The sequence below is a fragment of the Chrysoperla carnea genome, chromosome 2 (assembly GCF_905475395.1).
Source record: "Chrysoperla carnea chromosome 2, inChrCarn1.1, whole genome shotgun sequence".
Lineage (NCBI taxonomy): Eukaryota > Metazoa > Arthropoda > Insecta > Neuroptera > Chrysopidae > Chrysoperla > Chrysoperla carnea.
This window is the reverse complement of record NC_058338.1, coordinates 74,843,962-74,859,274: the sequence shown is the minus strand read 5'-3', so window position 1 is coordinate 74,859,274 and position 15,313 is coordinate 74,843,962. Positions and strand designations below refer to the sequence as shown.

At 27.8% G+C, this 15,313-nt stretch overlaps 1 protein-coding gene across 1 annotated transcript in view; it reads left to right on the top strand.

Annotated features, from left to right (window-relative positions):
• The window catches only part of LOC123293370 (U7 snRNA-associated Sm-like protein LSm11), a 66,694-nt gene that overhangs the window by 44,456 nt on the left and 6,925 nt on the right, over positions 1-15,313 (top strand). Inside the window, exon 2 of the mRNA XM_044874163.1 lies at positions 3,469-3,587. Within this exon, the coding sequence (XP_044730098.1) occupies positions 3,469-3,587 (119 nt within the window). The remainder of the gene's footprint in view (positions 1-3,468; positions 3,588-15,313) is intronic.

The window sequence follows — 15,313 nt, the reverse complement described above, 5'->3', positions numbered from 1 at the left end:
TTCGATTACGGAGTTACACTGCAACACTTACACTCTAAATTTTTGTTTAACTGAAATTAAAAATTTTAATCTGTAAATAAATTTAATAATCGCAATAAGGTATGTAATTATTTACTTAGTAAAAATAATAAATCGTCTATTGACTCTTTTGGCAGGCGAAAATTTGTGTGAATTTTTTATGTTTTTAAATAAGAAAACTAAAATTTTCGTTCAAATATTATTTGAAATTTTTATGTAAATTTTCGTTCAAATATTATTTGAAATTTTTATGTAATGTCCGACATTTAATTTATAAAAGCAGAATTTTTTTCTTTTAAATCTATTGAAGATGAAAATTCTGCATTTTTTTCAAAAAATTATTTGAAAACACCCATGAAAATCGGTATATTTTGGATAACGAACACCTTGCTTTTATTGTTTTGGAATAGCACGAGGACCTTAAAGTATGTTTATGCCATGCATAAGGTATATTAAGTTTAGTCCCAAGTATGTAACGCTTAAAAAAATTGATTCTACGAACAAAATTTTGGTATAGGTGTTCATAAAATCCATGTCCAAAGATAGAAATTTTTCTTACAGTGTACAGTGTACTTTACAGTGTACTCTGGACGTAAAAAGTGAAGTCAAGTTCGAAAATGAGCAACATAGGTCAATTGGATCTTGACCTATGGGTCTAAAGGACCCATCTTGTAAACCGTTAGAGATATAACAAAAGTTTAAGTGTAAAAAATGTTCCTTATCAAAAAATAAACAACTTTTGTTGGAAATATTTTTTCGTAAACATCACTGTTTACCCGTGAGGGCGCAAATTAGGCGTAAATTGTATAAGTATGTATTATATAAATTGTATCTGTATGTGTAATGTGATATAGTAATCAACGCTATTTATGCATGGTTTTTCAACAATTAACTCAGTCAATTGTTTGTTTTCACTTGTTTATATTACAAAGTCAACAAAATTTTAATAAATATTCCACTTGCATATATATATTCACTAAAAAATTTAATTATGTTGCAGACAAGCATTTAATTATATATTTAGAGAGATAAGTTTGGAATAATTATTTCAAACACAAGAATAATAAATTTATTACTCTTATTTTTTCGATGGGAAGTAAATATTTTCATCCCGAAAATAAAAATAAAAGATTTTATGGCATCCTTACGTTTTCAGGTGTTTACAATGTATCACCAACTGCACTGTTTAAAATTGTACGTGTATGTTTTTCTACATGTGTTCAAATTTTTGAATCGCAATACCTCCTGAAAAAGAATGAAATATTTTTAAAATTTAAGTATACTTCGATTCTAATCAATTTGTATTGTCATTGGAAAAATGGGATGAGAAAGAAGAATTCCAAATTTAAGATTTTGAATTTCTCGATTTATGTATGTAGTAAAATGGAAATATTTATCATAAGTAAAGTTATAGAAAATAAATTTTATAATAATTTCATGGTTTATCTATGCCTCTAAGAGTGGTATCCTCCACAAATTGTTTTAATTTCAAATAATGTTTGAAATGAATTGAACAAAACAAAAAAAAAAGTTATCATTTATAAAATAGGTTAAAAGATTAAAAAATTCTAAAAATTATTAATAACTTTCAAACAAGTCATTAAATTATTTTTTAATTTATTGTGATTGTTATTCAAATCATCAAAATAATGAATGCAAATATAAAATTATTGTAAATGAATTTGACAAAATTTCCACTTTCTTCGTGAATTATTCATCTCCTTTATTTCATACTTAATGGAATTTTCCTGAATGCAAAAATCCCAACTTATTAAATATTTGATTTTTCAGTTTATTATTTTTAAGGTATCAATTTAAATTAGTCTTCAAATTACACTTGAAATGATTATTCATTAAATGTGATTCAATTAAATACTCCTTAGATAATTATTTAATACCTCTTATATTTATAAATATTGACCCTGCACTAAGGTAGTACGACGGCCTCTATTTCAAAAATGGTTTAACGTTTAAAAAAAGAGTTTTTGACACAAATCGTAGAAAATTTTATCCTCTACAACTTTTATAATAAATGTAATTTGAATTGACGGCAAAAGAAACGAGATATTTATAAAAAAAAAATCATTTTGCGCCCTTTGACCTTGAATTTTTGAATATGGGATTAAAACTGTGAATTTTTCTCTTTGGATTTTCCCTTTTATGTCAACAAGATCAGATTTGAGGAAAGAAATAAAAATCTTATAAGGATGATAAGTGAAAACGAAGGGATGGCCACATAAAATTCTCATCAGATGCTTTAATCAGATATTTAGAGGTTACGCAAACGAATTTCATTTGGACAACACTGTAAAGTTTATCATAAGGGCACTATGTTACACTAATATATTAGATAAAATATATTCTTCAATTTAAATCATTCTTAGCTAAAGAAAATACTTTTCGAATTGAAATGAAATTGTTTGTTAATAATAAAGATAAATTTTGTAATTAAAAACCAGATAACAATCGGAAGTAAAACCTCCAAAATAAATTACTTTGTTTTGTATCAATACTAATTTCCATCAAAAATTATTAATAATATCATTTACATCAATAATAAAATAATTATATTTTAACAATGTCATCATTAAATTCCATTAAATTTTAATTAAATTTGAAAACCAAAAAATGTACTTGCAAATAAAAATCTAACCTAAACTCTGTGTCACAAAAAATACATGTGTTTCACCATTCTAACTGTTATAGCTATATCATTATATGAGAATTGCATGTTCTGTTATAGTAATATCACTTAGAACGGTTAAACTTTTGCGTTTTTTTGACTCCGAGTGAACATTAATTGTCTCTATATCTATGAACTCTGTCAGTTAAAAGCAAGTACCAACTAAGTTACGTATCTGTTACTTTTACTTTAAGTACCTATGTGAAATAGAATTATTTTTTACTTTTTAGTATAATAAAAGCTTGTTCTTAAAAATAATTTTTACTTGTATTTAAACGGACCTCAACAATTGCTAAAGTTGTGGGTAGCTCTTAAAAACCATGCAAATAACGTCTAGGTCATGTAAAAACTATGAAAATTCAAAAAATTCTAAGACTTACTACCAATTTGTAGCAATGGTTAGCGTTTTTCTACTGTTTTTAGAGATTTTTTTTTACCTCAAGCAATTCTTAAGTTGAAATTGATTCAGTTGTCTGCTAACAAAAAGTGCAAAAGTGGCTGCATAAATGTTCATCCGTATAGAGTGGAAGCGACGTTAAAAAAAGCAATTTACTTTTACAATGCTTCCACAATATTTCTTTTAATTTTGTATAATATCGGGCAACATTCATAAACTCGAAAACATTACTAAACTTAATCTTACCAGGAGACATAGAAAAAATAAGATTCATTATCATACTATAAAATTAAACTATTTTCGCTTCGCCCCTACGTGTTATTTATTCATGCTAGTCGTCGATTAAATTTGCATTTTCTTTGTTTTTCAGAACCCATCAAAGGATTCAAAAAAACAGTGAATTATCGTAACATTCTAACACGAATGGTAGATGTTGAAGGTCCTTTAAAGTTATTAAAAAATTGTTTAGAAGAGCGGAAAAAAGTAAAGGTAAGAAAGACGGAAGTATATATTTTATTTATACAAATAATTTTCTATTATATTTATTGTATAGAATAACCCTTTTAAAAAATAATCATGCAGAAATAATTGAAGAACAAGTAATTAGAAATTGTTCCTGTTCATTAATTTTATTTAACAAAAAATATACTTTTATTGAACTAACTGATTGCTTTATTTATCTACATTCGTCTTTTAATTTGTTATTAATTAGCTACTAAGTGATTTATTACAAATAATAATAGCTACTATATAGGTACCTTGGATAGGATCATTAAGTGTATGGTGTCCATGAATTTGCACGAATTTTTTTTTTCTGCAACTTAAAGAATGAATGTAAGTCTATTATTAAAACAATTTAATGGGGTTGGTAATTACTTTTAGCTGTAACAAAGTAAATGGCATAGTATTATAGAAAATTATTACTAATTATAAAAGCATTGAAGACTTTGTTTTTAATTTGCTTTACATGTGTTTTGCCTTTTACCAACGGATAGGAGGTGACTAGAATTTAAGTTTAAAATTTAAGGTAGTAAGAGCGCTAAGGCAAGTTTAGACTTGTGGTTGAATTTATTTGTACCTTATTTTCAACTTTGATGATGGATTTTATTATAACTTCATGAATATAGACGAAAAATGGGAAAACAATTTTTTGGTATCGCCTTGGTTTTCGAAATATTGAAAACTAAATAATTAAACAAAATTTTCAATTTTTGATAGTTTAAAAATTACTCCAGATATCGTTAAATTTATTCTAACTTTTCGTCTTATATTGCCAACTTATAACATAATTCACCATCAAAATTGAAAACATATATTTTTTGAAATTTGTGTCCCCATTACCGTGCACATGCATCCTTAATTAGTCCGGCACAACGGGTTTTTTTTGTATTCAATAATTTATTAAGGTTTTAACTTAAATTTAAATAGGGTATTTTAGGAAATCATGAAGACATATCATCCATCTACCGTTTTCCCATAAGACCAATATTAAATATGCCTACTTTCGAAGTCATTTGTGAATGAAACAAAGACAATCCTTTCCTTTAATTCTTCAAAAGTTAAATCTAAAAAATAATCAAATAAAATTTATCAAAATAACCCATATAGGAAATTCTATAAAAGAAAATTATAATAACGAATATATTAAAGTATTTTTTTAGAAAATAAATAGTGTCGCCAATATAAAACAGTATTTACAATATAATTACAGAAGGTGATGTCCTCGATATTTAACATGATTCATATGCCATGCATTTTTTTTTTAAATCAAAATATAGGGTGATTCATTTAACTCTCACACCCAAACATAACATACTCGGTAGCGGAAAACAATTTTGTGATCGTGAGAGCTTTTGATCAGAACGATCTTGAGTACATTTTTGGGACGGTGTGAAAAACTTTCACCGAAAGCCATTTTTTATTCATGTAGGTACTATAGCTATAGCATATACGTAGCTTTGATTGTCCTAAAAACTACTCCTTAAAAATTTTATGGCTACGGGAGCTTTTAATCAGAACGATTTGAAAACATTTTGGGGGCAGTTTTCCTGGTCATATTCTATAACTATAATCACAACTCGAAAACTACTAATAAAAAAATTTTGTGTCCGTGAAAGGTATTGATCAGAACGCTCCGAGAAACATTTTGGAGACAAAATGCAAAATGCAAAAGTTTCACAAAAAGTCATTTTCCTATCTAATCGTGATTCATTTTAAATGAATACTATTTGGTTACTTAAAAATGGACCACAGCTTTTGAACAATTACTTAAAAAAAGAGAATAATTGAAACGATTTTTAGGCTTATTCGCAATTTTTATACCATGTATATGGAATATATCAAGGTAGTAAGTTTAATCCCAAGTTTGTAACGCTTAAAATATTGAAGCTATGTATAAATTTTGGTATAGGTATTCATAAAATCACCTAATAAGTCCATTTCCGGTTGTCCGTCCGACCGTACGTCCGTCTGTGGACACGATAACTCAAAAACGAAAAAAGATATCAAGCTGAAATTTTTACAGCGCACTCAGGACGTAAAAAGTGTAGTCGAGTTCGTAAATGAGCAACATGGGTCAATTGGGTCTTGGGTCCGTAAACCGTTAGAGAAAGAACAAAAGTTTAAATGTAAAAAATTTTCCTTATTAAAAAATAAACAACTTTTGTTTGAAACATTATTTTTTGTAAATATCACTGTTTACTCACGAGGGCACACATTAGATGCAAATTTTATAGTATGTATTAATATGGGATTATCATTTATGTATGTGTGACATGTATAGGTATATGTGTAATGTCATAGAGTAATCAACACTGTCTTTACATGGTATTTCAACAATTAACTCAGTCAATTGTTTGTTTCCACTTGTATTTTAACAAATTTAAGCTTTTCTATTTTAAGTAGTTTATTGCAATATTCATTTTGAAGTCGCTACATTGTAGGCATTTACAACATTCAACTAAAAGCAATATTCCAACACAATGTAACTAATTGCATTTATAATAATCATGCGCCAAAAAAACATCACAAAGGTTTTAATAACATAATTTTACTCTTGATAATGAATCACTAAATATACACACACACATATCTTTCACGCAAAATATTTTTATTTTAAAATATGAATAAAAATAATTAAATGTTCTCGCCGATTATAAAATGCATCATAAATATTTTTCCGGTATTTATAAACTTTATAAAATGTTTTTTTATTTTTTAAAGTCTTTTATATATTTTAATATCTGTTGTACACAATAAATTATGCAATTCATAATCTGTTTGTATATCAATGTATGTGTGTGCGTTATTGCAAATTATGTTGTTGACCTTGCAAGAATGAATAAATATAATTTTAAGTTGATTATATCATTTTTGTTTTCATCTCACAGATTTTTATTGTAAACGTTTTATTAATTATTGACGTTTAAGACAATTTTGGAATGTGTTTTTTTTCTAAATGCGATTTGTTTAGAAAACATTTTTTGATTTTTGTGTTCTACAAGGTTTTTCCGCATTTAACTTGTCATTTGAATTAAGCCTTTGCAGCATTTTCATTTTTATTTATTCAAGAGTTTTTCAGCAATTATTTGAATTTTGATTAGAAATGACTATGGTTAGAAAAGAAATAAGTGAGATTCGCACAGTAGAGTATGTATTCGTTGTGTGCGCAGTCATGGTAGGGACAATCAAATTGATGCCAGCGCTTCCAGTGAAAAATTTTGGCATTAAAGGAGGCTGTTATGACTAATTTGCAATTCTTTACACGTTAATGTTAAAGAAAAACTCAAATTAAAATTGTTGAAAAACACTAATTAATTAAACTTGATGCATTAAAAATTGTGAAAATAAGAAATTGCACAAATATTATTTTTCAAATGTGAATTATCATAATTATTTATTTAAATTTGTGAGACAATAATATTAAATTTTCAATGTAAGTCATAAATGCAATCCATACAATTATGTAAATAAAGTAGTGTATCGTTACCTTCAAAAAAAACTCACGCACGGTGCGAATACCAAATTTCCAAATAAAATATAATGAAGAGATTTTTATGCTCAAAATTGATTTAAAAAACTATTTAGAAGCAAAACTACCTTTTCGGGGAAAAAATTGAAATTGAAGTTGAAAAAAAAATTTTACGACAAAACCAGACACATAAACAAAAAGCTTTGAGTCTGATAAATTGAATGAAAAATATTAACCTTTTTTACAAAAAATATGAATCGTAAATATTTAATTATATTAATAGCAAATAAAGCACAAACCTTCGTCTTCAATATAAACAAAATTCTTACTTAATTGTACTAACAAACACAGTAAACCTAAATTGAATGATACGGTAAATTGAGAGCGACAGCAATAATAACATGCATCCGTAAGAACAGGTAGATTACAGTTTACAAAACAGGCGGGGGGTGATGTTGAGATAGCTCAAGTGACCTGTTTTTGATGGAGTGGTTATCTAACTACACCAAAAAACAACTATCAATGCAAAACAAAAGAGTTAAGTTTTCTGACGTTTGCGCGGAAATTTGGTATAAATACTCCACTATGATACGGTCACGATTTGTATTTTACATATGATTTTCCCTTGGGTATTTATTATTTTAAACCCAATTAATTCCAAACATTAATGAAATGAATTTTATTAAAATTATTTTTACATCTGAATTTAAAAATGTTCAAAAAGTTAGACACAAGTGAATTTGTTGTCGATAAAGTAATTTACAACTACCATATTAAACTAATATACTTTTTTTTTTAATGAGAACAATGTACAAAAATTGATTACTCATGCATAATTATCATTATTATTTGTATAAATATTAATTATTCATATTATTATTAATAATTAAAATTCTGGCACAAGTGGAGTGTTATTGTAAGAACATTAAGTAATTACTGACTTTGACCTTTCACAATTTATTAATTTTTCACTACACGCATTCAGTATGATTTCAAGGTGTAAAACCAATTCAAATGCGTGATCTAAAGCAGTCTGGCCGTGTCAAATCAATTCTTAAATGAAATTTTATTAATTTTTTAATTGCTTATATGAAACATTAACTAAAATTTTAAAATTATGATAAAACAATTAAATATTTAAAATTATTTTGTACTTTTTAGCCTACATTTCAATCAAATTTTTTTAAAGGTACAATTTTTGCGTTAAAATAAAAAACAAGTGAATTATGTTTTTAAATTTATTTGGGCATTGGGAATTTCCATATGAGAATCGAACCCGCTACCTTAAGCATGCCGCGGACGGAATTGGTTACGCCTTAACCAACTGAGCCAATCGGGCGCCCGTGTACAAATTTATTTGAGTCCCAACTAATCGCGGAAAAGTATAGGATACTAATTTTTGGTGCAATGGAAAGAGACAAAGTTTTTTTTACCACACAATCAAATGAATTTTATTACATCCAAGATATTTAAATACCCGTAAGCGGTCTAGTTATGAAGGCATTTTAAATCGAGTTATGAAGGCGTGTGTTTATAAAGCAGATTTATATTTTTAAAGTTTAAGAAAAATAAATCAACTTATTGAATGTCTATTTAGATCACGGTAAACTTTTTCGAGTTGAAATGTGATACTGAAATGTAAATATTAGAAATTGATTTCAGGATTCCGTGTACAGAAAAACCTGCCAAATAAAAAAATTTTCCGGTATAGTTTGGCGTTTCACTTGCAAAAGTATTTGTAGAAAATGAAGATTTAAAATGGTTGGGACTAAATATTTATTTTTTGTACATTGATTTACAATAAGAGATTTTATCTCATGTGAATTTTAGTATAGTAAACGATCCTTTTCCTTCGAAAAAATTGTTTGCTGGGTGTATTGACTTCAGAAAATAAATCTTAAAAAAAGTCTATATGGTTTAAAGCAGACATGGGCGTGTTATTTTAAGTCGAAGTCACCATTGTTTCCACCATTCTATTGTGTGCCATAAACTTTATTGTGTGTCTCTTTATCCAAGTCCGCATTACTCATAGAGGAGAAAGGGAGACAGGTATACGACTCTTGTATCTATCTCCGTTTCTTTAATAGTAATGAGATAGGTAGAAAAAAAATGTTGTCTCTCTGTCGTACTCGTATTATTGGTTGACTTTGGCTAGGTGGTCGCTGTCTTGCTCGTTATTCAGTTACAGAAGTCTGAGGGACTTCTCTGAGTCACATTTGCCCATGCCTGGTTTAAAGCGGAACTTTTTAGTTTTAGCCCCCGCTCCATTGGGGTGAAGGGGGTTTAAATTGTGAAGTAAATCAGGTAACTTTAAAAGATTTAAGAAAGGTCAAAATGTTAAAGTAACCCGAAATTTAAGATATTTTTAGTAATGAACTCATTTATGCACCTCCCTTTATCTTTTAGGGAACTGAAAGACTCTCAAAATGAAGAAGACTATTTTTTTGCAAGTTAAGACTTTTAATGACGTATAAGGGGGTTTTTGGGGTTGCTTATCTCAAATTTTCAGTTTAAATGTTTAGTTTGTTACATCTCCCCTTTTTTTAGTGACAAACGTGTATTCATTTGTTTGTCACTTGATTATTCGATCACAAAATCGATAGTTTACAATATTTATTATACTTTTAGCATAGCTTATAGAACCTTTAATGTTATTATCATATTCACGCTTTCCCATTGATTATTTATTTATTTATTTGATTAATTTACGTTTTATTTTTAATAAGAATATGATTAAAGGCCATCTACATTTTATAAAGTAGCAATGATCACGTGAGAAAAATTGTAATGACTGAGTTTAACAGAAATAAATTTTTTTTTATTTTTTCACTTGTGTTGATTTTGTTAAAAGATTCATGGTTAATTCGTTCGTTCTCGTGATTGTATCCAATTGTATCTCGTGATTAGATTAGCCTTTTATCTAGCATAAAACAATCAAAAGAAATTTGAAGAAAACAATTGACCGTGAAATGGTGGACATCTACAATTTATAAAACCTATTCTCCGAGAAAAATTCAGGGTTATAAATATAATGGTCATGGTTCTTGTAGGACACTTTTGTTTAATACTTTTTACTTATAGATGAAACAGTTGATTTCCATCGTAAAAACAATTTATGCAATAATCGGAAAACATTTTAAGATTTTATTCATCACATTATTACGATATATTTATTTTTTGGATGTGATACCAGGGCTGGACTAACCATTAGGCTAAATAGTCAACTGCCTGGGAGGGGTTTTTATTGCATTTAAGGATGTACGAGCGCACAGGCAATTTTGAATAAAAGACTTGATTTTTTTTATATGAAGTTGGACTAAATATAAATCAATTCTATAAATTTTGAGAGAAGGGGTTGCTCGATTATTTAAATAAATAAATGACTTCAAAATAAGACATATTTAACATTGGTTTTATGGTAGAGCGGTTGCTAGATGATATGTTTTCATAGATTTCTCTAAAACTAGTCGGTGGAAATTAATTAAAACTATTTAAATTGAAAACGAAAAAAAAAACCGTTGTGTCCGACTAATTAAGGATGTATGAGCACGGTAGTGGAACACAAATTTTTAAAATTTTCTATTTTGATGGTGAATTATGTTACTTTAGAATATAAGACTAAAAGTTAGAATAAAATTTTTCGATATCTAGAGTAATTTTCAAAATATCGAAAATTGAATATCTTGTTTAATTATCATTTAGCTTTCGATATTTCGACAACCAAGGCAGATATCGAAAAATTTTATTATTATTTTTTGTCTACATTCATGAAGTTATAACAAAATTCATCATCAAAGTTGAAAAGGTATAACTAATTTCAACCCTAAGTCAAAAATTGCCTTGATGCTCGTACTACCTTAACAAGATTAATATTATAATTAAAACATCCGCGTTTCATTTTATATCAATTTGAAAAAAGTTGATAATAATAAGTCTAGGGCCACTCATAATATTTGACATTTGAATTTGAGTAGCTGTTGTCAAGGACTGCCTTTAATAACCTTCTTTCTAAAAAGATTTTTTAGGCTTTACCTATGTAGCAAGCTAAATATTATGAATATTCCTTGGGGGCGAAATATATTTCTTGGAGGCGATCGAAGTTTGCCTCTTGTCTAACTTGCCGCTTTGTTTGATACTAGATATATAAACAAATGATTTTGCTAATAACATTTGAATTTTTATATCATGTATATGAAATATACTAAGGTATACTAAGTTTAGTCCCAAGTTTGTAACGCTTAAAAATATTGATGCTATAAACAAAATTTTGGTAAAGGTATTCATAAAATGACCTAATTAGTCTATTTCCGTCTGCCTGTCTGTTGTCTGTCTATCGTCTGTTCGTCTGTCATCATGATTACTCAAAAACGAAAAGAGATATCAAGCTGAAATTTTTATAGCGTACTACGAACGTAGAGAGTGAGGTCGAGTTCGTAAATGAGCAACTTAGGTAAATTGGGTCTTGGACGATTGGTCCGTGGGACCCATCTTGTAAACCGTTAGAGATAGAACAAAAGTTTAAATGTAAAAAAATGTTCCTTATAAAAAAATAAACAACTTTTGGTTGAAAAAAATTTTTTTAAACATCACTATTTACCCGTGAGAGTGCAAATTATGCGCAAATTGCATAGTATGTATTATATGGGAATATCAGTTATATATGTGTGACATGTATGTATGTGTAATGTGATAGAGTAATCAACACAGTCTATACATGGTATTTCAACAACTAATTCAGTCAATTGTTTGTTTTCACTTGTTTAATCCTACAATCACACTATTTGGTGGTATCCTTAAGAAAAAATGAACTTGATGGTAAAAGTAAATAATTAAATTACAAATTAATCTACCGTAAAAGTAAATTAATTTCGAATTAAAAACTACTAAAATATAGTATTATCATTGAAAAAATAACTGTTAAAAAGAAAATTGAATATATACACACTAATGCTAATAGAAAAATGCGGAAGGTCAAATTTACAATTAATAATTATTACTTAAACAAAAAAATTATTAAAAAATTTCTGAGGGTCATTTTTATATACAATCACCTTTCGCGGATTTTTTGTACCTATCTATAATGAATATATGCTGTTTTTTAAAGAACCCGCTCGCGCGATCTGACTAATAGTTGCATGCAGTAATTTAATTTTTTTTTAACTTTTAAAATGATTCTAATTAAAAATTAATTTTTGGATAATTTTTTTTCTGTACATGAAAAACCTTGATTTTTGACGAAATATTTGTTGTTAGGTTTTTTTTTTTGTTGATTTTTGTCTAATCATTATTAATCTCAATGCTGTATTTAATTAAATTTGGAACAAAATTATTATCTCCTTTTTTAAAACTTTATATAGAGTGGGGCTAATTTCAGTGGACAATCGTGTAAGCATTGTAGCTAATTAAGTTTTGAACAAATAAAGTGAAAGTTGCAAAATTTAAAAATATCTTAGGGAGGAAAACATTTTTTTGTAAACCGAATACTTTAGACAGTAATTGGCAGCAAAAATCTAGATTTTTGTCTGTTTCTTCGTTCATTTTGAACAAAAATGGGCTATATAGAAGAACAAACCAGTTTTTTTGGAAAAATTTTTTTCCAGAAGCAATTTTACAAAATAACAATTTTGTGATAAAAAAAAAATTTTGGTTAAAACTATTCAGTCCGTTTTTACCTAAACTGTACGATTTGCGGAAAAATGTTTCGAACAAAATAACAACTTTCTAATTTAAGGTTTTCATCTATCGATTACAAGTTATAGAATAGAGAGAGCTTTTCACTGAGCTTGAAAACTTAGGTCAATTAAATGTCTGCGTAAAAAAGCCATAGCTAAAAATTAGAACAATTTTATTTTGAATGCGCAGAGAATCGATAGAACATCTTAAAATCAATACAATACAATAAAATACTGTTTTCGCGATGTAAGCTCTTCACTTCACCTATAATACTCTTTAAAATGAATGTAATCAATTTCACGAATGTATATATTACTCCTTGAATTTTGTTTCATTACATAATAAAAGTACCTATAATAAATGTATTCTTTTTTTTATGTAAAATATCTAACAATAATACCTTCTTGAATTCACGTAGATTCCTTCCACGTGAAGTCGTAGATCACGTATAAGTCGCACGATCACGAAGTCGTATTTATTAATTCTTTACATCGATTTCAATTATTATTTAAAACTGTAATTAATGACAGAATGATAATGAGCTAAAGGAAAATTGCTGGGTGGTCTACGCATAGATGCTTGAACAGAGGGCAGATGCCAGGGAGAACAGAGACAATTCTGCCCGTAATGCCCAAGCAAGGAATTTTTTGAGGGCCTACGAAGTAGCTGTTCATCTCCTATTTATCATTATAGAAACTAAATAATATCTTTTAATCGTCCCATCTCTTCCACATTACAACAACAATAAAGCATTACTAGTTTTGTCGCAAAAAGTATGATTTAAAATTACGAAAAAATAATAAAATTAAATAAAAAGATTTTTAATTGAATTTAAAAAATGTAATGGAATACTTTTTTGTTCATACGCATAATATATTCAAATGACATATTTGTTACACACGTTTTTGTTATATTTTTGTATACAAATTTTTGTTAAATAAAACCAGTAATTTAAAACTTTTTTAAAATCTAAAGTAAGAGTTAAAGAGTAGGAAGAAGGTAAAAACCAAAATGCTTCACTATACAAATAAACATAAGGTGTTTTATTTTCAATATATATAATTTAAGGAGTGGTTCAAAAGTCACTTTACATTTAAGTGGCGAGTGTCGATTAAATACATATTACGCTCATCAGTGTAAGAATTGTAGGGAAAAAAGCTAATAATTTCGAATTTCCATTCCAATTTTATCATAATTATAATGCTTTCGTATGAAAAGGCTGCTCAACGCCGATTTTCACAAATATAATTCAGTTTTCATGTTTAGAGAAAATATATGGCCTAAGTGTGTCTTCCGTGGGCAGCCAATATAACCTAATCCGACCTATCCTAAATTATCGCGTACAGAGAACATCCTCTGATATTATAGTCTGACAGAACTGTTTTTGGAATTTTTACTCAAGTATTTTGCTTATAGAATAACGAAAAAGTGTATATCCGTCAAATTGAAATTTGGGGGGCGATCTAAAACTTTGCGATTCGCGAGGTAGAGAACGCCTTATTTACAAGAATGTTCCTAGATAATAATGGTTATTCTACCAAGCAAAATTAACCCACATATCAATTTCTAGAGGTGTTCTTATCTTATATTTACAATCGCGTTGGCACTAATTTGCCACTCAGCCCCATGTAATTTTGGCGCAGATTAGTTTTTATTACCCACGTTATTTCACTTATCATGGAGGCTGAAAGTTTTAAAGCTCTTAATTGAACCGCCAAAGCGTGAGAAGAGTTCTTCCTTCAACACAATTAAAGACCCAAATAAAAACTAGCGAATAAAATTATACAAAAATGTGTAGTTAATTTGAAATCATTCTCTAAATAAAAGAATTGAGTTAAGTTGTTTATTTGTTATACACATTAGATATAAGAGATTTTATAACTGTGTAGTGTGATCTGAATTGTAAATGATGACGTGGGACCTTGTTTACGAGGTCCCCTCTGGATTTACACTCTGATTCGAGGTCAAGCGCGCCACCAACCCCAAGGTCGTGCGCGTTCTATACTGCTACATACTATACTAGTTTTATATATACACAGATTGTATTTACTACTACTACCAACTTACATTATTACATTCATACATTCATATGATATTTTAATAATAATTTGATGTGTACAGTATTAATAAAAATATTATTGTCTATTTATGTTTGTTTTTTTTTAGATTTTCACTCCAACAGGTTGTCAAAAATTCATGTCGTATTTTAATTAAATAATTATGAATATCAGCTTTTGTAATTAACTGAATAAAATATATCAAAGTTTATAATACGAAAATATACAAATATTTTTAGCTTAGAAATTTAATCATCGATTAAAGTAAACATTTGTCAAAACAAATTTCAAAATAGGATATTCTACTTTGTTTGAAAAAGAACTTCAAAATGGTGATTTTCCTACTTAAAAGCCTCAAAAATATATAATTCGACAAAATAAACACGCTTTCTTGCTATAAAATTAAATTTTAAACGTCTTTTATGCTCGCAAAAACGCTGACAGCCATTTTGGTAACGTAATATTGGTAAAAACAACAGTCGTGTATGTCATTATTATATGTATAATAAAAAAGT